General features: G+C 37.0%; 1 protein-coding gene, 1 non-coding gene and 2 pseudogenes across 3 annotated transcripts; 3 read left to right on the top strand and 1 right to left on the bottom strand.

The window, feature by feature from the left end:
* Positions 1–37: 37 nt before the first annotated feature.
* On the bottom strand, positions 38–7,369 carry LOC148691475 (UPF0481 protein At3g47200-like; annotated as a pseudogene). Its single transcript, XR_015955662.1, has 4 exons — positions 7,216–7,369; positions 6,965–7,089; positions 3,848–4,484; positions 38–3,110 (listed from the first exon to the last, which is right to left on the bottom strand). The product of XR_015955662.1 is annotated as a UPF0481 protein At3g47200-like (transcript).
* Positions 7,370–18,461: 11,092 nt separating this feature from the next.
* On the top strand, positions 18,462–20,593 carry LOC148691474 (uncharacterized; annotated as a pseudogene).
* Positions 20,594–22,578: 1,985 nt separating this feature from the next.
* LOC137714013 (U6 spliceosomal RNA) lies at positions 22,579–22,677 on the top strand. Its single transcript, XR_011065356.2, has one exon. It is a non-coding gene; the product is annotated as a U6 spliceosomal RNA (small nuclear RNA).
* Positions 22,678–23,460: 783 nt separating this feature from the next.
* Positions 23,461–25,416, top strand: LOC137713778 (UPF0481 protein At3g47200-like). Its single transcript, XM_068453129.2, has one exon. It carries the CDS (start codon positions 23,627–23,629, stop codon positions 25,118–25,120), a length of 1,494 nt encoding a protein of 497 aa, XP_068309230.2. The 5' UTR covers positions 23,461–23,626; the 3' UTR covers positions 25,121–25,416.
* Positions 25,417–27,375: the final 1,959 nt, after the last annotated feature.

The following is a 27,375-nucleotide window of genomic DNA, read 5'->3' as shown; positions in this document are numbered from 1 at the left end:
GCAGATAAAAAGGGAGTGGGAGCTCATTTTATGTTTTGAGCTGAATACAGAGAGGAAAGGGGAGCGGCAGATGAGAGAAACCAGGGAGAGCGTTCGGCTCTCCCATTTGAATATGAGCTGCTCCTTCCCACCATTTGTAATAATCCCATTTTGTTAGTAATCACTCAATCAAAGATGTTGGTGCTACTTGTGTAGCTTTTGGGAGAGAAGGATTTTGATATGTGTTTCTTCTTCTCCATTTGTTTCTTAGTTTGAGTGAGAGCTATTGGTTGTATGTGGGATTTGGGTTTGAGAGTTAAAACTCTATTTGTAATCTCCTTTTGATATTAGTGGAATTTCCTCGCCGTCTCGAAACTGGATGTAGGCTTACGCCGAACCAGTATAAATCCTTGTGTCTTTTTGGATTATTTGTCTTGTAATATTTTGCCGTATTAGCTTTGGTTTCATATTTGAAGCTTCCGCACAACAAGTGGAATCAGAGCTCTGGGTTTCGACTTGGAGGCTTTGTACTAGTATGTCTATGAAATCTTTAAATGACGGTGAAATATGTTTTTTGAAAAAATTCGACAGGAGGAATGACTTTGGCATTTGGTCAATTGGAGATGCTGGCTGCAAAATGTTGTCGACGAGTTGAGTCGGAAGGAGAAAAGGTAGAAGCAGTTGAAAATTGAAAAGAAAATGTTGTTTTTTTTTTCTTTCGACATTTGTTTAGGCAGAAGGACATCATGATGACAAATGATGTTGTTGGCTGGAAGAAAAGGGAAAAAGGCTAAGGCTAAGTTTTCTTTTCTTTGGCATTTTTCAACGGCAGAAATTTTTGGTTGTTTTTCCACTTTCATTGGTTGACTTTGGAGCAAGTTGCTGGAAACATTGGAGGAGTTTGTGAGGGCCAATTTGCTGAGTTCTGCAAAAGTTTGGATAGTGAGACACCACACTATTTTGGATACACCACATGCACTGCAGAACATTTGTGTGGAACCCTCTTGTAGAAGGTAAGTTATATGCTTTCTAACTTTGTTTGGGCTATGGACATTTGGTTGGATGTGTTTGCCACTGCTATTTGGTCTGTTGGTCTCCATCATCTGCAATTAGTTTTCTTGAAGACTCCAGTTGAGGTATGGTTTTGGATCTCCTGCTGATTATTTGAATTTGAAATTTTTGGTTGTCCTGTTGGTGCTCATGTGATGATGGTAAACTTGAGTGAAGGGCATATTTTTCGTTTGTGGTATGTGAGACTTTGTTGCCAAATTTGTAATCAGTTTTGACTTGGAGAATGTGCCATGCTATGTGAATGAGTTTATTGGTGCAGTTTAAGACCATGGTGTTTGTGAGCAGGTGGAGTTCATTGTGTGTCCAACTTTGGTATGGTGTACTTGATCTTTTGTTGGTGATATTGAAGAATTTCAGTTCTTCGTTTGAATCACCTTTTGTTTTGATCAAGGCACTTATGGTTTGCAAAATTGGAGAAGACGGTAGAGAAATGGTCTACTTTTGTTGGCTTTGGTACATTTTGAGTCGAGGTGGAAATTGTTATGAGCACTGGTAAGTTTGGGGAATTTGATTTAGTTCCCGTTGTCTTTTGTGTGTACTTTGGGTGCTTATGGTGATTGTTGATTCGATTCTCTGTGATGCTTTCGGAACTTGGCCAAGGTGGAGATTGTTGAATAAGTGGCCAAGTGGCCATACTTTAGATTAAACAAAAGAAGGTGGAAACACCTTTCCTTGTTTTGGGGAGAAAAAAAGGGAAAAGCAACATCACCTTTCATTATTGTGTTGGTTCCCTTTACCACCCGTGAGGTTCAGTTTTGGCAGAAAACTAGAGAAAAGAAAGAGTTTTTTCTTTGCAGATAAAAAGGGAGTGGGAGCTCATTTTATGTTTTGAGCTGAATACAGAGAGGAAGGGGGAGCGGCAGATGAGAGAAACCAGGGAGAGCATTCGGCTCTCCCATTTGAATATGAGCTGCTTCTTCCCACCATTTGTAATAATCCCATTTTGTTAGTAATCACTCAATCAAAGATGTTGGTGCTACTTGTGTAGCTTTTGGGAGAGAAGGATTTTGATATGTGTTTCTTCTTCTCCATTTGTTTCTTAGTTTGAGTGAGAGCTATTGGTTGTATGTGGGATTTGGGTTTGAGAGTTAAAACTCTATTTGTAATCTCCTTTTGATATTAGTGGAATTTCCTCGCCGTCTCGAAACTGGATGTAGGCTTACGCCGAACCAGTATAAATCCTTGTGTCTTTTTGGATTATTTGTCTTGTAATATTTTGCCGTATTAGCTTTGGTTTCATATTTGAAGCTTCCGCATAACACCTTAATCATCATGTATGTCAAGTGAGGGAAAGGATAATGAAACCATCAAATTTTCCCAGCATGTATTGATGTAAAGCTGGAAGAATATTTATTGAAAACACACCAAATACAGGACTAGTTGAAACTTTCATTTGGAAAAACAGGGGAAATACAAAGCAAACAGAAATAAACGAGTGACGGTTGGATACGTTTTCAACTCGCACTCAGTCAGGCCAAACTCATATTGCAAGAAGTAGAAATCCCTAAACAAACTTACGACATAAGTATAAGATCTCATCTGCCGGTAACCGGAATCCGGAGAAGGGCCAACATGCATCAACATTAATCTTTTGATTATTTTTTTTGAAGGTAGCTCAAGATGACCATAATCGTTTGGATCCCAGCAAGAAGAAGAAGGGTGAAGGCAGTTAAAACTGTAATGAAGGACCATGGCCTGCTAAAATATGTTCGCATGAAAGTTGCCCAATGGCTGCTGTAATAGGCCTCTACATCTCTGAACTGCTTGGAGAGGTAGCAATCTCTTATGTTGAACACAACTTTTTCCCCTAACTTTGTGATCATCTCAGCTACGTTTTGATCGTTCAGTGAGAAGCCGGTGATTATCCCATCAGCACAGAGGAGTGTGACGTCCCTAGTTGAATTGATGAGCCTGCTCATGAAGGCAATATAAGCGGTGAAGTGCTGAGATGTGTACTGGTGGCATCGTTCGAAGGCCATGCAATTGATGAAGACAACAATGGCGAGGTCATTGATGGTTATGGGTGGAATTTGGAGTACCCTATTGGAGTTTGAGACCCTCTTGTTCCACATTGGTCAATAGTATTTTTTCACTAGCCTTTATATAGGCTTATTCATTTTTCTTAGTAATTAGAACTTGGACCATTTGGAAATTGATTGAAGGCTTGGGCCTTATGGTTGTGTGGATTAGGCTTGATGATTATACTATAATATTAATATTAATTAATCAAGACAAGGGCCTTGGGGCAAGGAATTAAAATTAATCTGATTAATTAGTTTTAATTTCGAATTAAGTTTTTAATTAAATTAATTAAAAACGTTTTGATTAATAGACACAACTCTTTGGAAAGAGTTGTATCTTTTTGGAAAGAGCTGTATAGCTTCAGATACATCCAAAAGGTGTTTGAAGAGGTATGAAAGAGCCTATATAACTGGAGTCATCATTTCCATCAATCATTATCTTTTCTTCTTCCTCCTTATCTTCCGTACAAACTTTCCACACAAAGCAATTCGCTAGAGTTCTATAATCCAATGCGGGTTGTAGAATTAGGTAGTTGTATCTTGGCCGAGCAGACGTCGTAGAACCACAAGCACACGAGTGGGACGAAATACTGTTCGAAGGACATAGCGTTTGCGCTAGCCTCTACCTTCAATTCATTCAAGTTAGTATCAAATTAATTTTTGTAATTATTGTGTTATTGCATTCTATATTGCAAGTATTTGTGAATAATAAAGTATAAGTATTTTAGTTTTGTACATCTGTTATTTTATTGTTTCTAAATTGTTCTCCAACATACCCCATTTTGGAAGTCAACATCTAAAAGGTTCTCTGCATCTCTGTGTGGCCTAAACTTGACACCGGAGGGTCTTAGTTGTGTGGTACATTGGATTGACTCAGAAGATGGACGGTACTTTTGGTCAGGGGCACGATCATTATCATCTGGAGTTCTTGAGGAAGGTAGAAACCTAGAGAAGTAAATGAGTGGTACGGCTGGGAGTAGGGCCACTAGACATAGTACATCTAACGTACGCTTAAACCATGAATTCTGAGGCAAATGATCGGTCCTAGTTTCGCGTTGGGTAGGAAGGGTCCTAGTTTCGCGTGGGGTAGGAAGGAAACTTAAGTGAAACAAGTCAAGCAAGTGCTTAGCCCCCCTTTAGCTTGCTTGTCCTTTTAAGGACTTCGCTAGGCCTAGGCAATGAATGATTGAAGAACTGAAGCGCAAGCATGGCTAGAGCTTGTTCAGTCCCCAAGTTTGAGATCTCAAATAGTTTTTCAAGGACGACGAAAGGGAGTTGGTTTTGAAGCTTGAGGAGGTCTCTTGTAACAACTGGAATCAACCATGGCCTCTCTAAGATAGAGTGGTAATAATTAAATTCGTCGGCAGTATTCATTTGTCGAAAAAGCTCGATGATAAAGCAACCATCAAGCACCTGTTGGAGAACAATTCAGAAATAAACAAAAATAACAGAAATAAACATAACTTGAAATTCTAATATTTTATTTACCAAATATACTTGATGTGCAGAATAAAATTATACAATAAATACATAAACTAATATAAAAATATCAATGATACTAACTTGATCACAGAAGGTAGAGGCTAGCGTAAAAGCTATGTCCTTCGAACAGTATTTTCGTCCCACTCTTGTGCTTGTGGTTCTACAACGTCTGCTCGACCAGGATACAACTACCTAATTCTACAACCCGCACTGGATTATAGAACTCTAGCGAATTTCTTTGTGTGTTTACTCTCTGGAAATTTTGTACGGAAGATAAGGAGGAAGAAAAGATGATTCTCACTTGGATACTGTGATTGCATATATATAGGCTGTTTCACACCCTTTCAAATACCTATTCAGTGTATTTTGAAAGTACATAACTCTTTCTAATAGCAATGTCTTTTAATCAAAACGTACAACTCTTTCTAATAGATGTGTCTTTTAATCAAAACGTTTTTTAATTAAAAAACTTAATCCGAAAATTAAAATTAATGAATCTGATTAATTTTAAATTCCAAGGCCCCAAGGGCCCAAGGCCCTTGTCTTGATTAATTAATATTAATTGTATTTAGGCTATATTATATTCAAGCCTAATCCACACAACCATAAGGCCCAAGCCTTCAATCCATTTCCAAATGGTCCAAGTTCTAATTACTAAGAAAAGGGAATAAGCCTATATAAAAGCTTGTGAAAAAATACTATTGACCAATGTGGGACAAGAGGGTCTCAAACTCCAACAATACCCCACATTTGAGACGACTCTTTGGTCCTAGACACACTAAGATACGAGAGTAAACAATAGATGTGACATACATCAGGAGATGTGTCTTTTGGACTTGAACCTCCCTTAGTATATACTTATCGGATTTACTAGATGATGCAGTGACTATAAAATCTTGAACTGTTCATCTCCGCAGTAAACCAAGACAATAAGCAAAACATATGCCACATTTACACATCACAAATTCATACGTTTGTGTTCTTTTTGGTCCTAAACAAATCCTGGATTCATGAGAGCTTTAGAGACTGTAGCCATGTAATTCTCATAAATGCGACCCCACATTTACTCTCATATATGTGATATTGATTAAGAATAGGCTGTTACTATTCCACTTGATTTACAAGTATCAATATCATTAAACTAATGTATCCTACATCATCAGCAGTCAGCACACTTCTTCCATCATAGGAATGGGTATGTAAGTGTGTTTCTTCTTGAATCTAGCCAAACCAGTTTGCTTATTGAACCTAGACCATGGGATCTCTAATTAACTAGGTTAGATTTCCATTTAGCAGTTTCATTTTACTCTATTGGCTTTAAACCCATTCCCCTCGATGTATGCTTAACTTGCTCTCTAGACAAACCTTTAGTAAGCGGATCCGCAATATTATCTTTTGACTTAACATAGTCAATAGAAATTACACCACTAGAGAGCCATTGCTTTATCGTATTATGTCTTCGTCTAATTTGTCTAGACTTCCCATTGTATACACTATTTTTAGCTCGATATTGTGCAGCTAAACTATCATAGTGTATACATATTGCCGTTACAGGTTTAGGCCATATGGGAACATCCTCCAAAAAATCTCTTAGCCACTCAGCTTCTCCTCCAGACATATCGAGAGCGATAAATTCCGATTCCATAATTGATCGGGCTATGCATGTTTGTTTAGAAGATTTCCAAGATATTGCTGCTCCTCCCAAAGTAAATACATATCCACTTGTGGATTTTGTATCATTACTATATCCAATTCGCATCAGTAAATCCTTCAAGCACAGGAGGGTACCTCGTATAATGCAATCCATAATTCATTGTATGCTTTAAGTATCTCAATACTCGAATTAAAGCTTCCCAATGATCATGCCCAGGATTGCATGTATATCTACTCAGTCTACTCACTGAGTATGCTATATCAGGGCTTGTACATTTCATAATGTACATAAGACTTCCAATAACTTGTGAGTATTCACGTTGAGATATAGCATCACCTCTATTTTTCTTAAGTTTGCTATTGGCATCAAAAGGAGTAATTGCATCTTTACTTTCCAAATGACCATATTTCCTAAGTGTAGCTTCTATATAATGGGACTGTGTAAGAATATATCCTTCTTGGTTTCTTTTTATTTTTACACCAAGAATAACATCAGCTAGTCCAAGATCTTTCATATCGAAACTTGATTTCAATATCTTCTTGGTCCAATTTATTATCTCTTTGTTAGTTCCCATTATAAGCATATCATCTACATATAAACACAACATAACGCAAGCATTATTTTGAGTTTTTGTGTAGACACACTTATCATACTCGTTTATCTTAAAACCGTGTGTTATCATAATATGGTCAAATTTTTCATGCCATTGCTTTGGAGCTTGTTTAAGCCCATACAATGATTTCACAAGTTTACAAACTTTGTGTTCTTGACCTTTAACCTCAAACCCCTCGGGTTGTTCCATATATATTTCCTCATCTAAGTCTCCATTTAAGAATGCAGTCTTTACATCCATTTGATGTATTTCCGTGTTATGGAGTGCAGCTATAGCAATCAACAGTCTTATTAACATAATTCTCGTTACAGGCGAGTATGTATCAAAGAAATCCAAACCATGTTTTTGACGGTATCCTTTAGCTACCAAACGAGTCTTATATTTGTCAATCGTACCATCAGGTTTTAATTTCTTCTTAAAGATCCATTTGTACCCAATTGGCTTATTGCTAAGGGGCAAATCGACTAATTCCCATGTATGATTTTGCATAATGGAATCTATCTCACTATTAACTGTATCCTTCCAAAATGGAGCTTCAGGAGTGGACATGGCCTCCTTGAATGATCGAGGTTCTGTCTCGGTTAATAAGGTCACAAAATCAGGCCCAAAGTCCTTTCGAATTTTTGTCCTTTTACTCCTTCTAGGTTCAAGTTCTTCTTCTTCTTGAACTCTAGACGAGGATGATTAAATATATAGGCAATGATTAAATATATAAATTTAGAGTAATGCTAGATAAACTAATTTTTAGATTCAATTTACATACCATATGATGTGTCATCAACAAAAAATAAGCACGTTAATCAATATTTCATTAATAATTCAAATTATCAACAACCACGTCATATGGTTTACAAAATTTGGTTTAAAAATTTAGTATCCCTGACATTGTGCATAAATTTAAGCGCTAGTAATAATGTGTTATTGGCCAACACAATTTAGAATAATTTTCAGTTTGAAATAACTTGTTGCTAAATTGTAAGAGCTAAGTATGTTTTTCAATTTCAGTTTTAATCCTTCATGTATCATGATTGTTGCTAGATCTAGAGGAGAAAGTAATTATGTGAATTAGAAGAGATTCTCATCACTAAATAATGAGATGTTCAGAACAATCATCAGATGACTAAATGTTTCCAGTTTTTCACTCATGGTGATGAAGTTTTGTAAGATTCACATCTGACGTTAAATTGCCGCGTGAACTTAAATGAATTATTAGGTTACTAACTGGTTAACACTCGTCATTGCTTTCAAGCATAATTAAACAGACAATTAATTGCAGTTTTACAAAGTAAATACCTTTCCATGAATTTTAGTTTACATGAGTTTTAGTTTTCTAAAACTATATATATATATATATATATATATATATATATATATATATATATATAATTTTCATTTTATTTGAAAAAATTAAAATTCTTGACAGTCTAACTAAGATAAAAGAGAGAAAATGGGAAATCCCAGCTCCAAACAAAAAGAGAATCGAAATCTTATCTTGGCATGCCTTGACCTTATAATATACAATAAGGTGATTGGTCAATGTGGTGTGCTTCCTTTTTACTAACGTACGTTGTCTGTTCTTGCTGCTCCCGCATAAACATTAACTAATATATCTCAAATACAAGACATTCTTGATTCCGTAATCCTTATGTAACAATGCATTCTTATATATAAATGCATGTTTATGCTCCAATTTGAATGTTTAATCTCCTCTTATGGGATCCCACAAAGCAAAAGTTGAAGTGGAAAGCACAATGTGCTTCCATTTCTATGTATCCTCAATCAAATCATTGCTATAACCTTATAGACAAGTGATTTTTATAGAAGTTTATTCGGTTATATGCAGTCTTGTATATTAAAATTCTTTAATTGTATATATCTATACAATATACAGTAGCGGAGTCAGTTTGGGATCAATGGCTGCTCATGACCTCAATAGTTTTAGAGTTTATCTTTGACCCCAACTAAGGAGATAGTGGACAATGTTGAATTACAACCTATTGTTGCTTCTTCATTCTCTAATTTCTTCATTCTTTCCCGTGTCTTCCTTCTTTTTTTCTTGTGTGCAACCTAGTAGTGCGTACCTCACATGCTCAACTAAAAGCTTCACTTAAAAAGTCTTGGCATGCAAGTCTTGACAGTCTGCTAGCTTGGGCATACCTTGATAGATTTAGATGATAGAAGAACACAACAATTGATAGATGTCATCACAAGCTTTCGGCGAATGTTAGTAGATTTTAATAGGTGCCCATGAGATGCTCGAATGAATGGTGCAATGATTTTTTTTTCTTTTTTTCGAAACCATAGCCTCATTGTTGCAAATTGACGACTCCACCACTGGCCACATATATATAAGTTGGGTGGGGACTTAATAAACCTATTAAGATGTGAGGTTTTCTTTAAAAAAAACTGTAATTTAAGGAAACTTGCTACTTAATAGAGTCATGTTCTTTTGACCATCTGGATATATCAAAGATTGATAGTCACTCACCATTCAATTTGATATTAAATGTGAAGACTAAAAAATTAGAAGCACATTATGTTGATCCTTCATCCTTAATATCCAATTTAAAGATTAATGACTATGTATTTCCTGATCACCTATTTACGAGCTGAACATTCTGCTACTTAATAAACCTTGGACAATCATCTTTCCACTGTAGTACATATGCACACATATATGTGTATACGATCGAGTTCCTAATAGAACAAAGCTATATATGGTGCTGACAAAAGACTATTAATTCTCTGGTGCTGCAAAGGAAAATGTTAAGTAGGTGAGCTTAATTATTTAATTTATCGCATGCTTTTGGCGGCCTAGCCACTGTGACAAAACAATGCATGGATGCGCTCAAATTTTGTCAAACTTTATTGGTATAAGACCAGAAACCCTAGTGCTCTCGATCGGTTGATCTCTTTCTATATCGATCACCGTGTACATGCACTATGCACGTATTATATTCTGCTAGACGTGACCGTACCATGGTCTTATCCTTTGCCTCTTTTGTTTATTAAGTTGTATGATTAATATGTTTATTTTTTATTGTTGATACATTACATAATTTATACAGGTGGTTTAAAAAATTAGTCTACTCAGCGTTACTTTTTTTTATGGGTGTCAAAGACAGCGAATCACTTATACAATTAACTGAGTTCGATTCCTAGCGTTGGTGAATCGCATGATGGTGGCCAAAGGAAGTTGAAATGCTTCTTATTTGTTTACTTGAGACATAGGCATAGGCGGGATAGGGCTTTTGTAACATCCCACAACGCCCAGGGAAGTGATCCTTATATGTATATTCCCATCTTTACCTAGCACGAGCCCTTTTGGGAGCTTACTGGCTTCGGGTTTCGTAGGAACTCCGAAGTTAAGCGAGTAGTGCGTGAGAGCATTCCCAGAATGGATGACCCACCAGAAAGTTCTCGTGTGAGTTCCCAGAAACAAAACGGTGAGGGCGTGATCGGGGCCCAAAGCGAACAATATCGCGCTACGGTGGTGGAGCGGGCCAGGAAAGTGGTCCCCCCCGGGTTGGGATGTGACAATTTGGTATCAGAGCCTAACCCTAGCCGTGGTGTGCTGATGAGGACATTGGGCCCCTAAGGGGGGTGGATTGTAACATCCCACAACGCCCAGGGGATCCTTATATGTATATTCCCACCTTTACCTAGCATGAGGCTTTTTGAGAGCTCACTGGCTTCGGGTTCCGTAGGAACTCCGAAGTTAAGCAAGTAGCGCGCGAGAGCATTCACAGGATGGATGACCCATCGGGAAGTTCTCGTATGAGTTCTCAGAAACAAAACCATGAGGACGTGATCGGGGCCCAAAGCGGACAATATCGTGCTACAGTGGTGAAGTGGGCCCGGGAAGTGGTCCCCCCCCGGGCCGGGATGTGACAGCTTTTCTTTAGAATAAGGCTAAAAAGAAGGTCTATAAGTCGAAATATAGTACTTGTGAGTCTTCCCGATCCCCAAAAGAATGAACTTTTACGGCGAAATTACCAGTTGATCACTTTTTAAAAAAGAAATCGACTGGTAATATATAGTGTAGATCCAGGCAAGTGTGTGCTGTATTTTCTATATTTTAGTTATGAGAGACAAACGTGTTCTTGATTTTTTTAAGGATAACAATAGTTTTGTAACAAAATTGAGTAAGTAAGACCAGACGTGATTTTATGCATTTATTTGTACAACTGCAAACCTACTACGTTAGGACCTAATATATATTATACATTGGAAAATGGGTGTGATATCCACACATCCCATTTTACTTCTCACACACATTTAATTTTCAGCTATCGGATATGATGAATTGAAGAAAATTAATGAACAGAAATTATCAAGAGGTGTATGAGAAGTAAAATGGGATGTATGGATAGCACACCCATTGGAAAAAATATCCTGTCTTGAGATGGTATAGGAGCCTTGTACACCTTATTACACCAGGGTTTTGTAGGAGTAAGTGGTATTCATGAGATTTTCTTACATGTGTGATTCGAAATTGTAATATTTAAGTTTACAGTTCGTTCCATATTCATACATTTACCAAAGCCACCATCGGATATTAACGTTTCAGAAGGTTGTTATGAGTACGATTATTTACTTCGACTGTCAATGCCATGAGTAGGTGTAGAGTGTAGAGTTCAATTAATCACTCTATTTAAAACTGTCATAGATGGATTCTAGCTGCGCTGGTAGAGATTAAGGGCTGGTTTGGTATTGCTGTACTTTGAAAAAAAGCTGATTCTGCTGTGCTGTGAGAATAAGCGGCTGTGAAATAAAGCAGCAAAGTGCTTGGTAAACTTTTTTGTAAAAGTGCTTTTGAAAAAAAAATAGTATTATAGTGTTTGGTACTTTTATGTAAAACAGATGTGAAAAAAAACCGATTTTTCACAGCTGGGTTTTGCAGCTTCTTGTTTTTGGCTTTTTTTCACCCAAAACTGTGAAAAAAAAGCTGAAGCTGAATGTTTATCAAACACAAAAACAGCTCCCAGTTTTTTTTCAAAATCATCTCAGTACCAAACCAGGTCTAAGATATAAGATCGACAAATGGGCTGTACAGAAACTAGAACCTTCATGGTTTTTTTTTTTTTTTTTACTTACTTTTGGTAAACAAACGAGTGAGGTTAGTGTTTCAATGCTTGAGGTGGTTTGGGTTGTGGAAGATGGTTTTCTACCTAAAGGATTGACGTTGTTTGGGCCTACATATGCTGGTGCTTAGATTTTGAGCCCAATTATGGTCTAATCCAAATTACACCTTTTTCGTATTATTTGAATCATTAGACTAAGGGATAATTTAGTATTGTTATGTTTAAATAATAATAATTTAGTTGTGTTGTGAGAAAAAACAGTTTTCAAAGAAAACAGTTAGATGTTTAGTAAACTCTAATTGTAAAAGTGCTTTTAACCAAAAACAGTATAGAAATGTCTGGTAAAATTGTTGCGGTTATGCAAAATGACCAAAATGAATATTTTGGTGGATGCGATATTATCTTAATTTTTTTAATTAATTCTAATTCTTAAATAAAATTTATTTTTTATTCTAGTTGGTGCAGAAGTGAGCTGCGCTATTGCCACGTCATCATTGAACAACCAAATTGACAGAAAATTTAATAGCGATCTGACAATAGAACGAATTCATAAATTGAGATATGACATTACAATGTTTAAAATATAGGGTATGAGATTGTAGTTCAACCTATAATTGAAGTAGTTTTGTGTAATTTACCTTGTTATTTTCTTATAAAATCCCAAATTTTGTGGTTTCCTCTAAAATGTGCCAAGTACAAGTTATGTGCCTCTTGGTGCCTAAAACCATGCGATGGACAGAGACATATCTGTGTATTTTGTCATGCGCGCGTACGTGGCAAAGACACATCTAAGATTCTACGTTGTGTCGTTGTCTTTTTCATTTTTTGGGGTTTGTATATATTAGATATATTGATATATTTAAATTAAATTTTGTAAACTAAATAATGTGGTTGTTAATGATTAGATTATAGATAATGCTAGGGAGATTAAATTTGTAGACAAAATTTGGTAAGCTAAATGACATAGAAGTTGAAGATTGGACTATTACTTAAGTGTTGATGAACGTTTTCATTCCTATTTGTGACACATCATTTAGTTTGTAAAATTTGTCTATAATTTAGATTATTACTTGAGTTTATTAACGTGCTTATTTATCATTATCATTAGTGACACATCATTTAGTTTGTAAATTTAATTTGAAATTATAGACTACCTAGCATTATCCATATACTTATGCAAAGACTTTGGCAATGATTATTTTTATGGGTAATGCTAGGAAAACCAAATTTTTAAGCCAAATAATGTGGTGATCGATAATCGGATTATTACTTAAATGTTGATTCATATGCTAATTTTCTATTTGTTACACATCATTTGATTTGCAAATTTGGTTTAAAAATTAAAGTCTTTCTAACATTATTCTTTTTAATATAAACGGTAGACCAAGTCGTGAAAACAATTAAAATTATAACTCAATGTTTCAAATCTTTTTCTTTTTACTCCTCCCGTTGGGAGGTAACATATATACACAACTTCACTCCTCAAAGAGTTACAACCAAACTAGGAAGCATAAATATAGGAAACATACATACACTCCTAATTCATTTAACATGTTGACTCACACTAACATTCCCCTTCAAGTTGGTGTGTAGATATTATCTAGACCTAACTTGTTGAGTGAGTACTGAAACCTCCTTGCCGAGACTGCATGTGCCAAAACATCTGTTAGCTGCTCATCTGTCTTTACGAACAGAATGTCAACCAACTTAACATCCAATTTTTTTTTTTTTTTTTTAATGAAGTGCATATTCACCTCAACATGTTTAGTCCTATCATACTGCACTGGATTATTAGGTATCTCCCGCGCTTGATTATCACAATTCAACAGCATATGATCTTTGGGCTTAAACTCTACCTTAGTAAGCAGAATCCAAAGCCACAAAAGCTCACGAATACCATGTGCCATTCCTTTGTATTCAGCCTCTGCCGAAAATGTCGCGCGCCACATTTTACTTTTACTTCTCCAGGTTACAAGGTTACTAGTTACAAATGTAAAATAACATGAAGTGAACCGCGGATTAGTAATATTTACAACCCAATCTACACTGGTGTACCCTTTCACCTCCATATGCCCATGCTTCCTGTACATTAGTCATTTCCTTGGAGCTTCTTTTAAGTAACTCAAAATTCATATTACCGCCGCCATATGATCCTCACTGGGTGCATTCATAAACTGACTCACGACAATTACTATGTAAGCAGTATCTAACCTCGTATGGACCGAATACTAATTTTTCCTTTAATTTATTACATATTTTTGGCGGCCTCGCCACTGTGACCAAACTAAACCAAACCATGGATGTATTAACAGACCAACTCACTCAAATTTTGTCAATTTGTTGGGTATAATACCAGAAATCCTTGTCCTCTGCTCTCGATCACTTGATCTCTTTGTATATCGATCACTGTGTGCATGCACTAATGCACATATTTCCTACACGCGAACGCATACCACGGGCTTATTTATTCTTTACCTTTTTGTTTATTATTGGAAACCAATTTTATGTTTTTTATTTTTTATTTTTTTTTATTTTTAACAATCAATATTATCAGCATTAAGAAGAAAGTGCTCGGCTTAACTTCACAATAAGCTAACAATAATATGGCCCTTTACCACAGTGATGGAAATGTGTTGTGCCCTTACATGACAGTCTAAGTTCAAATCTCGTTGGTAGTTAATTTAATATCTAACTTACTAACTAGTAAAAAAAAATAAAATAAAATAAAAAACTCTATGTGGAAAAGTAGAAATTGAAAAAAGAAATAGAAGACAAAAAAACTCGAATCCAATGTTGATGTGAAATTCAACATGGAAGGGTGAAGAAGAGGAATTTCAACTGGAAAGATCTGGAGCACAGTGGCTGCTTGGTGAGGAGAAGTTGCTCCAGAAGGTTTTCGAATGGAGTTCGGTGATGGGGAACTCTGAGTATCATTGGTTTAGATGATCGGTGAAGGGGAGGAAATTGAGAGTGAGGGAGGGCTAGTTCGAAAGGGACAGAAATCCCCAACACTCAAAAGCTAAAAAAACCCAGAAATCCCAAAAAAAAAAACCCACAAATTCAAAACCACAAAAATCCAATCTAAAAGATCCAATCACCAAGATCGTTTAACATGAATCACGGCCATCCTAACACAAATTGTAGTTCATAATTATTGTACAGAGTAGAACTCTTACCAACAGATCCACCGCGTCCTTGCGACTGCCAATACTGATCACTCACAAAAGATTGGATCGGAATTGAAACGAAAGAGATAGAGAAATCATAAAAGGCACACACAGACGGAGAGAGAGAGAGAGAGAGGAGAAAAGAAGAGGAAGGGGAAAATGAAAGATGCTCTATCCCACAAAACACGAAAAGTGAAAATGAAAGGTAAAACAAGCAACCTAGTCGAAAATGAGAACCCATCGATGATCAACGCGTGGATCAAATGGGTAAAATCGACTTTTGACTGTAGAAAAGTGAAAACAGCACGACAAGCAGAGAAGAAATCAGGGGCATTTCCATCCTTTCACTGTTCACGAACAGTGAAAAACAGTGCCGGCTAATCCGAGTTCTAGTATATAGATAATTTAATAACACCGAAAGCGATTCCATCACAACGAAAATTCGTTGAAACCTCAGTTGTTAACCTATCACTCATGTACAGTGAGTGTCATGTCTTCTATCTTAGCACGAGGCATTGATTTTCAAGGAAATTTAGAAGCTAGTCTTTGGCAAGTAGTACTAGTAGCAGTGCTCTTAATTTTTTCAAACTTTCCTTCACCTAAGGGTCCACACATTATTTCAACGAAACACTTAAATAAATTTCAAATTTTCAGGAATTAAATGACTATTCTGGACACAATATTTCAATGAAATAGGTATCCATAATCCTGGATAATGCACAGTACAATAATATTTCACTACAAGTAATATTAGGGGAAGAAAAATCGAGAATGCCGATCGAGTAAAGGGGTGAATGCGACTACTTGAGCTACAAGTTTTTTTTTTCACAGTTGACACTCTAGGAATTTAACCATCAACCGCCACATTAAGCGTCACATTTACTTAAAAACTAATGAGATTTTTTACATTGGGCACCAAAATCTACACTTTGCCATTGATGAGACGGCCAGCATGCCTTGATTTCAATCGGGATGTGTCATTATCAGACTCCATATGTGGCATATTCTCAAATTCTTCATGATACGATGCATTCTTAACTTCTTGATTTACCAAGTCGTTATCTGAATCATGTAAGACATTATCTTCATCACCTTGTTGAGTAACAAAGTTAAGACTGTTTGTGATGGGTCATCATTATCTTCTAAAGAAAATACTTTCTGCTTTAATTTAACACACAAGGGAATCCCTCAAGACCTTGAAAGGTTTTTAAAAATAAATGTTCTCACATCATCATCATCAACTATATCTGCAGGCCATATAGTTTCCATTGCATTATTTATGACTTTCATACTTATCTTATACTCATTTGGGTCTACATTCACAATACCATGTACCTTCTTCTGAAGCTCCGCAAATGTAATTTTATCTGAAACAAGTAATCCTTTCGTTTTGCAATTTTTGTACGTTGAGTCATCCAACCTCCCACCATAGTTCACTAAAATTGTCAAACTAGACATTGTCCTGAAATATAAGGAAAACAATAAGAAAAGAAAAAAAATGACATACAGACACAGCTAAGATCTACATATATATATATATATATATATATATTATTGAGTACCTATTTTACTACTTATTTTACCCCAAAAGTTACATTTTCTTACGATATATTTGATTCAAATGAGAGGAATTACATGGTTTTGTGTTCTCTAGCTAGATTAACAAGATGAAAAAAAACTATATTGGATCTCATTGGTTATTATAGAATTAAATGGGTCAAGTATGATTCTTTCCCAATATTTTGTTTAAGTAAATTGACCATGTGTGCTTCTAGCATATTTAAGATGATCATATGCTTTTCTTTTTGGGTTTCATAATAATACATCTATTTCATTTAAATGTTATGCAGATGATAAAGTAAAGCATGTGCCATTATCTTTTCAATTGTACGGATAGAAGAAATAAAAGGGGTTGTATTTGTTTCTCCCAAGGGTTAGTCGCACCAAATTAAAAGAAAAGCCATCTACTGAAATCAGCTACCAATGCGTGGGTCTTCGAGAAGATCATAAATTTGGATATATGGCTGCTCAGTTTGTTTGATTGGTGAGGAGTTTGACTGTGCATATAAATGAAGAAGGCAAAAAGTGGAGTGGAGGCGTTATTAAATTGAGAAGTCAATGGAGGTGTTTAATCATACATAGTGGCTGGCAAGAAGTTTCATCCTTTTGTTTTCTCTTTTATTGTCCACAATAAATGGGCTATAAATGTTCGGTTACGAAAAATGAATGAAGCAAAAAGGGAAGGCTGAACAAGCAGGAGAAAAAGGTTGTGGCAAGTAGAGATCAAGGGGAAGAAGGCAGCGGCAAAGCAAGAGATTTTCAGGCTTTTCTAAACTTAATTTTCTTTTAATTTTATGAATTCAATAATATTTCCAATTATGTTCCGGAACTAATTTCTTTTTGCTAGGGCTACGATGTAGCCTAACTATGAATTTTTAATTTCTCAGTTTAATTATTTATGAAGTTTCATTCATTTTGAGTATCATTTTGCTGTGCTTATGAGCTTTATTTTAATCTTGGTGATTGGCCACCACTTTGGTTTGAGCCTAGTGTATGTGATGCGAGTTAACACATATGCCATGTTGTTAATTTGGTTTTAGCGTCTTGCAAATGGTACTATGAATTCCTTAATGTAGATGCCATACACTAGGTTTTATGCGGTCTCTTAAGTAGTTCTCAAATCGTTTATAAACTCATGTGTGTTTAGTAATCTAGATGCCATAGATTGTTACCACATATGAGTATACATAGTAATTTAGATGCCATGGATACTATATGAATTAGAGGAACTAGACTGTCAATTTGGGTGATTACTCATTAATAATTAACTGCAGGAATTGAGTTGGATTGGTTATGGTGAATCGGATGCTCTAGTGTCTTTCGCAATTGATTTATAATTTGATTTCTTTGTTTTTTTTGTCATTTATTTAAGCTCATTTGATTTTTGTTTACGTTGACAATTTCAAAGTTCTTTCTCAAATCATCAATTTTTCCATTTCAATTCAAGTGCAATACAAATTAAGTTAGATAATTAGAATTATTTCAATCTTAGTTGGAATGATCTTGTGCTTGCCTACTATATTACTTTACGATTCGTACACTTGCGAGCATTAAAATTTGGACTTAATTGGGTTGATTTCGGTTAATCTAATTTTGGCAACATTGCGGTTGACGGGGATTGAATTAGTTCTATTTCTAGCTTATTTTTATTGTTATTTGTGTTGATTTTAAATTTTGTTTTTGCTTTCTTTTCTTTTCAGGTACTTTCTAAAGTTTCTGCACGGTCGTCGTTCTTGAAGTCTAGAGCTTGTACTATACGATTCAGAAATTAAGAGAACCTTTCGACACCTATGGAGAATGCACACAAAGCCACAAGGACCAACTGAGAAAATGGCTCTCCCTAATCCGAAGGAGAACCAAATGTTGATGGAGTATTCCGCTCCTACGATGACAACCTCTCCTTCATGCATCGTTCGTCCGCAAATTGCTGCTAACAACTTTGAGTTGAAGCCATCATTTATTCAAATGATGCTATCATTTTATGGCTTGTTAACCGAAGATCCCAATTTGCATATCAATGAGTTTCTTGAGATTTGTGACACTCTCAAGATCCATAATATGATGGATGAAGCCATTAGATTGTGTTTGTTCCAGTTCTCACTGAAAGTCAAGGTGAAGACTTGGCTCTAATTCCTTCCACCCAACTCGATCACAACTTGGAATGACTTGGTAAGCAAATTTTTGCAAAAATTGTTCCTTCCTTCCAAGACTACTAAGTTGATGAATGACATAATGACTTTTGCTCAATTCCATGGTAAGCCTTTTTATGAGAGTTGGGAGCGATTTAGAGATTTGTTGTTGAAGTGCCTACACCATGGTCTACCAGAATGGCTGCAACTTCATAATTTCTATCAAGGTTTAAGCACTGATAACAAGAGGATGACAAATGCTGCTAGTGGGGGTGCTCTAATGACAAAGACCGTTGATGAAGCTTCTGCAATATTCAATACATTGTCCGTTAATTCTCAAAGTTGGGGTATAGATAGAAAATTACCGAAGAAGGTTGAAGTACATGAGATTGACACCATGTCGGCTATGGCTGCACAAATTTCTAGTTTAAATAAAAAGTTTGATAATTTGATGACTATTAAATCTGTGAAATCATTTTATGTTGTTTGTGAAATTTGTGCAAGTATACATTCAAGTATAGAGTGTCCTATAAGCAGTTCTTTCCAGAGTTTATTCAAGAACAAGCCAATCAAGTAAACAACTTGAACCGCCAACAGTTTGATCCATTTTCAGACAAATATAATCCTGGTTGGCGTCATCATCCAAATTTTGCTTGGAAGAACAATCAACAGAATCACGTGAACCCATTTATACCATTCCAAAACAATGAAGCCAAAACGAATTCCATGGAAGATACGATGGCTCAGTTGGCTCAAACTATCAACACTCTTGCTCAAAACACCAACAATTTCATGCAAGCAACTCAGACTTCTCTGCAAAATCAACAAGCATCCATGCGTAAGCTAGAGGAGCAAGTTGGTCAAATTGCCAATGCGATGGTTGAGAGAGAGAAGGGCAAATTTCCAAGTCAAACTGAGATCAATCCCAAAAACCAAGAGCAAGTCAAGGCCATCACACTCCGTAGTGGGAAAATTTTAGAGAAAAAGAGTGAAGGAAAAGTGGACCCGGTTGAAAAGTTGGTAACTAGCATCACTAAACCACAAGAGGAATAGCAAGTACACAAGAAAAAAGTTTCTCCACCTATTTCGTATCCTCAACGGTTACAAAAGGCTAAGAAAGATCAACACTTTTCTGACATTTTTGAATTGTTTAAAAAAGTGAATATTAACATTCCTTTGCTTGATGCAGTGAAACAAATCCTGAGGTAAGCAAAATTTTTTAAGGACGTGTGCACCAAGAAGAAGAGATTCGCTGAGCATGAGACGGTGATGTTATCTGAAGAATGTTGTGTGGTGCTACAAAAGAAATTACCACCTGAGTTGAAAGATCCAGGGAGTTTCACTATTCCTTGCATAATTGGAAATACTTATTTTGATAAATCTTTATGTGATCTGGGTGCAAATATTAATCGAATGCCTTTCTCTATCTTTAAACACTTAGGTTTGGGAGAGATGAAACCAACATCGGTTTGTTTGCAACTTGTGGATCGGTCTGTCACATACCCAAGATGAATTATTAAAGATGTGTTGGTTTGGGTTGACAAGTTAATTCTCCCTGTAGATTTTGTGGTTCTTGATATGGAAGAAGATCGTGAAATCCCGATTATCCTAGGCAGGCCATTCTTGGCCACTGCAGATACTGTAATTGAAGTTCGAAAGGACCTAGTCACATTGCGAGTACAAGGAGAGCATGTGGTGTTTAAAGTTTTTGAAGCTATTAAGTGTTCGAATGAGGCAGAGTGTTTTGAAGTCAATTTTCTAAACAAGGAGGTGAATGTGGATGTCAAATCCAATGCCATCAATTATGCACCTCTTCTCACTGATCTTGCTTAAACCGTTCTGTAGTTCAGTTGAAGACTATAAATTTAGCGTTTTTGGGAGGCAACCCCAATTTTCTTTTCCTTTATTTTTCCTTTGTTTCCTTTTATTTTCTTTCATTTTATTTAGGTTTGAATTTTGTCTCTCTTGCTTGGCTACTAATCCTTTCCTTTTACCCTTTGTTTTTGTAGGTTCATGTGGTTGTCATCCAATACAAGTTAGAACTCTGAAACATCGAAGTTTGGGGGTGGTGATTTCGTTGGAAATTGCATTTACGAGTTGGAACACAATGGCTGCCATGTGGTGCATAAACTAGGGAAGTGTCTTACTCCCAATGCTTTTCCTCGTTCATGTCATTTTCTTTTCTCTATCTCATGTGTTGAAAGACATTAGGGACAATGTCCAGTTTAAGTTGGGGGGTGAGGATGAAGAAGAAAAAAAAAAGAAGATAAATCAGAAAATTTTCAAATCTTTCAACAAGAATTGGATTGCGTTGTCTTTATGTTGCTTTGCCAATTTTGAGTCAATTTGTTTTATCACTTTAGTTTTCTTTGTTCTTAGTATTTAAAAACAGAAAAAATCAGAAAATTTGAAAAAGAAATCAGAAAAATTCAAAATTCAAAAACATTTTCCTATTTTCTTTATTGTTTTGAATTAGTTTTTTGTTAGTTTCCCGACCCAATATATGATTGGTTGAATTTGAAACATGGTGATCGAGAAATTAGTAAGCAGGTTTTAGGTGAATTTCCTTATTCTCTTGTTAGTTTGTACAAGTCCAATCATCCTTGAAACACAAATGCACATAGCCTTGTTGATGTGAAACTAGCATGATTTAACGCTTCATATGTGAATTTAGTGACCAAATGTGAACCTTGTGAATTTTTGAGCCTAACATGATTGAACTACCATACATCAATCACATTTATTCTTGTGCGTATGATCTCATTCTTATATGAATCTCTAGAACTTGCTTTATACCTCTCGATTCATTCATCAATTCATATAATAACTTGGAAAGGATGTAGGCCATTTGTGCATCGTTTGAGCCTTTCATGCCTACCTTATATGCTAATTTTATCGCTAGTAGCCCTTTGAGCTTTAAAATAAGCCGTTTCTTTGTTAGCCACTTCTCCCTAGCATGCTCCGATATTGGAGTTGAGCCTTTATGCATATACCAATCCTTTATTGTTTTGAGAAAATATTACAGACGTTATGTTTTTGGGGTTTTGTTTATATATATAGGAATTGGATGGAGAGTGTGTACTACATTGAATGTGAAAATGATGGGTGATGTAAGCAAGAATGAAAAAAGAAAAAGAAAATTGGAGTACTAAGATGTTGCAATGTGTTCTTTACAAGCATACTTCTATTCTTAAATTTCATTGTTATCAAACATAAAAAGCTTGAGTAGGCAATTACATAAGTGGAGGGATAGCTTGTGATGTAAAGTTCATATTTCCAGTCAAAATTGGGATGGGGTGCTGCTGTTTTTGGCTTGCTCTAATGTATACTTTCTCAAAAAAATTTGAATTTCATATCCTATCCTTTAATAGCCAATAACCCTTAGCCCCATTTTAACCTGGCAAAAGACCTTTTGATCCAAGGAATTGTATTCTCTCTCTAGATTCTGTGCCATAATTTCTCTCTCTAGACCACCATTGTTGAGCTTCGAGCTCCAGTATAAGTACCTCAACAATAATATCCTCAGTAAGTTAGCATTCAACAAGAACAAGAAAGAGAAGTCTTACGTAATGGTCTCCGTGGACCATGAAACCTGTCCTTGCCAAGAGTCATTTGTAACTTTCCATGAAACTCCGGGGAAAGATTGATTGAGACAGGAGTGACAACTGGGGTTTCAACGAATTCTCCACTGATCGAAACAGTATGTGAACTTTCCTTAGATTGATTGAGACAGGAGTGACAACTGGGGTTTCAACGAATTCTCCACTGATCGAAACAGTATGTGAACTTTCCTTGATAATCTTGATAGATTAAGGGACGTTCCTTCGGAGACGTCCGATAAAATTGGAACGATACAGAGAAGATTAGCATGATCCCTGCGCAAGGATGACACGCATAAATCGAGATTTGATGGGTTAAGGGATCCTTTGTATATAAACTGACACAAACATTTCTTTTCGCCCCCTAAATTTGCCATTGGCCTTGCGTATAGGCTAGGAATTTACTTGAACGCGATTTTGGTGATTGCGATTTGCGAACGTGTCACTACTAGTTTACTAGTTACCGTTAATAGACAGGATTTGAGTGATGAAGATTGCGCTTAACTGACTTTGAACCAAAATGATTGTGTCACTAAATGGGAGTGGGTTAACTTAGATTCTTTCTTTGCCTTAAAGTCAAGAACTTACTTGACTTATATTTAGTTATATATGGTGATAAAACCAAAAATGGCAAACTCTTTCATTCTTTTTCTGTTAAATAAAAGAAAAGAACAATTTTATAAGGTTGAACAAAAAATTGATTAATCATTTGATATAATTGCTATGTTTAGTGTGTGACTCGTTGGTTTTTTTTTATTTTTAACAAACAATATTATCTACACTAAGGGGGAGAGGGGGAGCTTAACCTCACAATGAGCTAGCAATAATGTGGTTCAAATTCACCTATGTCGATAATCAAACTTAAAACCTCTCACTTACAAGTGAAAAAGCATACCACTTACAAAAAAAGATTTGATGACTTCACTTTAGGTGCCTAAGGACTTGGGATTACCAAATTAATTGGGCACTTTATATGCTGATCATGGATTCCCATGTTCACTGCTTAAATTGGGGACTGAGGAGGGGACAATACGAACACCCACCGGTCAAAACAGCTGGGGTTTCTACGAAATATCCACGAAATATCCACTGGTCAAAACATGAGTGACAACTGGGGTTTCTACGAAATTTCCACTGTTGAAAACAGCATGAGAACTTTCCTTGATAATTTTTGATAGGTTGAGGTTGAGGGATCTTTCTATATAAAGTATAAACTGATGCAAACGTTCTATCTACTAGATTGAAGAGAGAGAGAGAGAGAGAGAGAATGGGGGATAGAGAGCATCATGTTATCAGAGTGTTAGAGTCGAGTATTAGCGAAGAAGAAGTAGAGGCGAATGCTTATAAAGAATCTGAAGCTGCAATGCGAAGGAGTCTAGAGGAGCAGAAAAGAGAAGTTGAGACAACAGACAGTACGAGCACACAGTGCATAGATAGAGTTCCTCCCAGCCTCACTGGAATCCGTCCAGAAGCCATTGAGCCTGAGATTGTCTCCATTGGACCTCACCACCGCGACAAGGAGAAGTTACTGGAATTTGAAAGTTACAAATTGCAGTTTCTTGAATCGCTTCTTTGCCGAAAAAGGAATGAAGGAGGGCATGATTTGCTGGGCGAATACTACAAGGCAATGCAATCGTTGGAGGAGAGCACAAGAAGCTGCTATTCTGAGGTGATATCCATGTCAAGCCCTGACTTTGTTGGAATGATGGTGCTTGACGGTTGCTTTATCATCGAGCTTTTTCTACAGATGAGTAAGGCCTCCGACGTTGGTCAACCCATCTTAAGAAGGCCAGGGTTGGTTCCAATTGTTACGAGAGATCTCCTTAAGCTTGAAAACCAACTCCCTTTCTTCGTCCTTGAAAAACTATTTGAGATCTCATTCTTGCGGACTAAACAACCTCTACGCAATCTTGCGCTTCAGTTCTTCAATCATTCATTGCCTAGGCCTAGCGAAGTCCTTAAAATGATAATCGAGCCAGGGGAGGCCAAGCACTTGCTTCACTTGTTTCACTTAAGCTTCCTTCTCCAATCTGATATGATGCTAACTTCCAAATATGCCCCCAAGTCAAAATTGCAACGTACGTTACAGGTACTATGTCAAGCGGCCCTACTCCCAGCCAAACTATTTATTTACTTCTCTAGGTTTCTACCTTTCTCAAGAACTCCATATGATAATGATCGTGACTCCAATCACAAGTACCGTCCATCTTCTGAGTCAATCCAATGTACCACACAACTAAGACCCTCCGGTATCAAGTTTACGCCTCGAAGAGATGCACAGAGCTTCTTAGATATTGACCTCCGAAATGGGGTACTCCGAATTCCACCTATAACCATCAATGACCTCGCCATTGTTGTCTTCATCAATTGCATGGCCTTCGAACGATGCCACCAGTACACATCTCAGAGACAGCACTTCACCGCTTATATTGCCTTCATGAGCTGTCTCATCAATTCAACTAGGGACGTCAGGCTCCTCTGTGCTGATGGGATAATCACCGGCTTCTCACTGAACGATCAATACGTGGCTGAGATGTTCACAAAGTTAGGGGAAAATGTTGTGTTCAACATAAGGGAATGCTACCTCTCCGAGCAATTCAGAGATGTAGAGGCCTATTACAGCAGCCATTGGGCAACTTTCATGCGAACATATTTTAGCAGGCCATGGTCCTTCATTACAGTTTTAACTGCCTTCACCCTTCTTCTTCTTGCTGGGATCCAAACGATTATGGCCATCTTGAGCTACCTTCAAAAAAAATAGTCAAAAGATTAATGTTGATGCATGCTGGCCCTTCTCCGGATTCCGGTTACCGGCAGATGAGATCTTATACTTATGTCGTAAGTTTGTTTAGGGATTTCTACTTCTTGCAATATGAGTTTGGCCTGACTGAGTGCGAGTTGAAAACGTATCCAACCGTCACTCGTTTATTTCTGTTTGCTTTGTATTTCCCCTGTTTTTCCAAATGAAAGTTTCAACTAGTCTTGTATTTGGTGTGTTTTCAATAAATATTCTTCCAGCTTTACATCAATACACGCTGGGAAAACTTGATGGTTTCATTATCCTTTCCCTCACTTGACATACTTGATGATTAAGGGTTCTTCAAGAAACCTAAATACCTAATGCTTTTTTCAAATGAGATGAGGGTGTCCAGATTCCGGACCTGTTGTGATTGGACCATATAATATGGCAACAATTGAACCGTATGTTTGCTTTCGGTGGGCTGCATTGAAGGATGCAAACCATGTGGAGTGCTACAAAAGAAAAGCTAGACTAGGCTTGCTTTTTTGACTTTGGGAGCATTTAGCTAGAGAAGCTATTGGATGAAAGGTGATGTCTTGGGATATGCTTGCCGAGTGAGAGGGCAGGCATCAGAGAAGCATCCAAATAAAGGACTTAGAATGTCTGCCCTCCCCATCCTATACATTTCTCATCCCCTCCTATTTCTGTGGTCACGGTTAAGTCACGTCAACATTTTATACTGATTTTTTTTTATAGAAATAATAAACAAAAAACAATAAGAATATAAAATGTTGACGTGACTTAACTATGATCACAGAATATAGAAAAGGATGGGAATGGTATGGAATCGGGAGGGCAGACAATCCAAGTCCCCCAAGATAATATATATGGGCACAGCTGGCAAAGCTCGATGGTACATTGACCACAAAATAAGAGTGCACTTAGAGTCTCGAAATAATGGCAAGATAACCGGCATACACAGTCATGAGGTCATACATTGCAGCTCTGCCCACAAGAACACTGTAGAAAACGAAATCCCCTAGACCAAGTTTAATACCTTTGTACTAAACATTTTGCTACCTCCACTTCATCTCTATTACCCTTACTTTCCTCGTTAGCTACCTCAACACCAACAATGGTATACTCAGAATTACCACCATTTTCATTCTCATTTTGATTCACATTGCCCCTGGGGACTGATTCGTCAGATAATTCTTTGAGGCATTAAATCAAACACATGGAGTGCGTATAAAGACTAGCAAAAAGCTGTACGAGAGGCAGATGGAGGAAGACCATCAAACACCTGGAGATGTGTGGAGAAAGACCATCAAACTCTGTCGGCGACCCACTCGTAATTCCGTTGTTCGACGACGACGATGAAGCATCAGACACCTAGGTTTCAATATTAACCAATCAATCAAGCAATGGGGAATTCCCCAAATGAATAAAAAAAATCAAATCTTTCAAGCCGAAATCGCACATGAATCACAAAATTCAAAAATACCCAAAAACACCCATTTGTGCAAAACCGAATTGAAGTGGAAAAGAACGAACCTCTTAGCGTTTGAGGTTGGGAGGAGGGGAGAAGGAAAGAGCTCGATTACGTGCTCTGATTTGTTTTGGAAATAGGGGAACGGGCTAAACGGTCAGATGTCATCCCACTTAACTTTTTTTCAAAACACTAAACGAAACGGCGTCGTTTTACTTTACGATTTTTAAAAATAAAAAATAAAATTATAACACTGTGCTGCATAGTAGCAGAAAACCAGAGAGCGGGCTGAGCAGCCATCACCTCCGACGGGACCAGAGGGGCGAAACCAACGCTCCTAGGCTTGATTTCTGGCAAGGGTGTTCCTTTGTAGCTTCGCCAGCGGTGGTGCAGGTGCTGACTCATGGGAGGGAAATGATGCAGTCGGTGTAGATGGCAGGGGCACGTGTGGAGGTGCAGTCGGTGCAGCTGCAGTAGACGCAGCGTGTAGAGTGGCAGAAAGAAATGATACAGCTGCAGCCCGCGAGTTGGGAGGTGGGCTCAGCAGGTCGATGGTTAGAGAATGGACCTGCGGAGGAAAAAAAGGCAGTAGGCCTGTGCTCGGCAACGGGGGCTGCAGAGGGGCTGAATATCCAACAAAACGGTTGGAGATTCAATAGAGACCTTCAAGTTAGTAAAAGGAAAATAATCTTCTTGAAAAATGACATGACAAAAGACATAGATACGACTGGTTGAAGGGGGAGACACCTATAACCCAAAAAAGCTCTCATGCGGCAACGGCCCTGAT

Source organism: Pyrus communis, chromosome 14 (assembly GCF_041283825.1).
Source record: "Pyrus communis isolate YQ-2024b chromosome 14, ASM4128382v1, whole genome shotgun sequence".
Classification (NCBI taxonomy): domain Eukaryota; kingdom Viridiplantae; phylum Streptophyta; class Magnoliopsida; order Rosales; family Rosaceae; genus Pyrus; species Pyrus communis.
The sequence above is the reverse complement of the archived record's forward strand: the minus strand, read 5'-3'. Positions and strand labels throughout refer to the sequence as shown.

What these genes read in the sequence shown, in the direction of transcription:
- LOC137713778 (XM_068453129.2), top strand. Translation starts at nt 23,627, where the DNA reads ATGGGGGATAGAGAGCATCATGTTATCAGAGTGTTAGAGTCGAGTATT.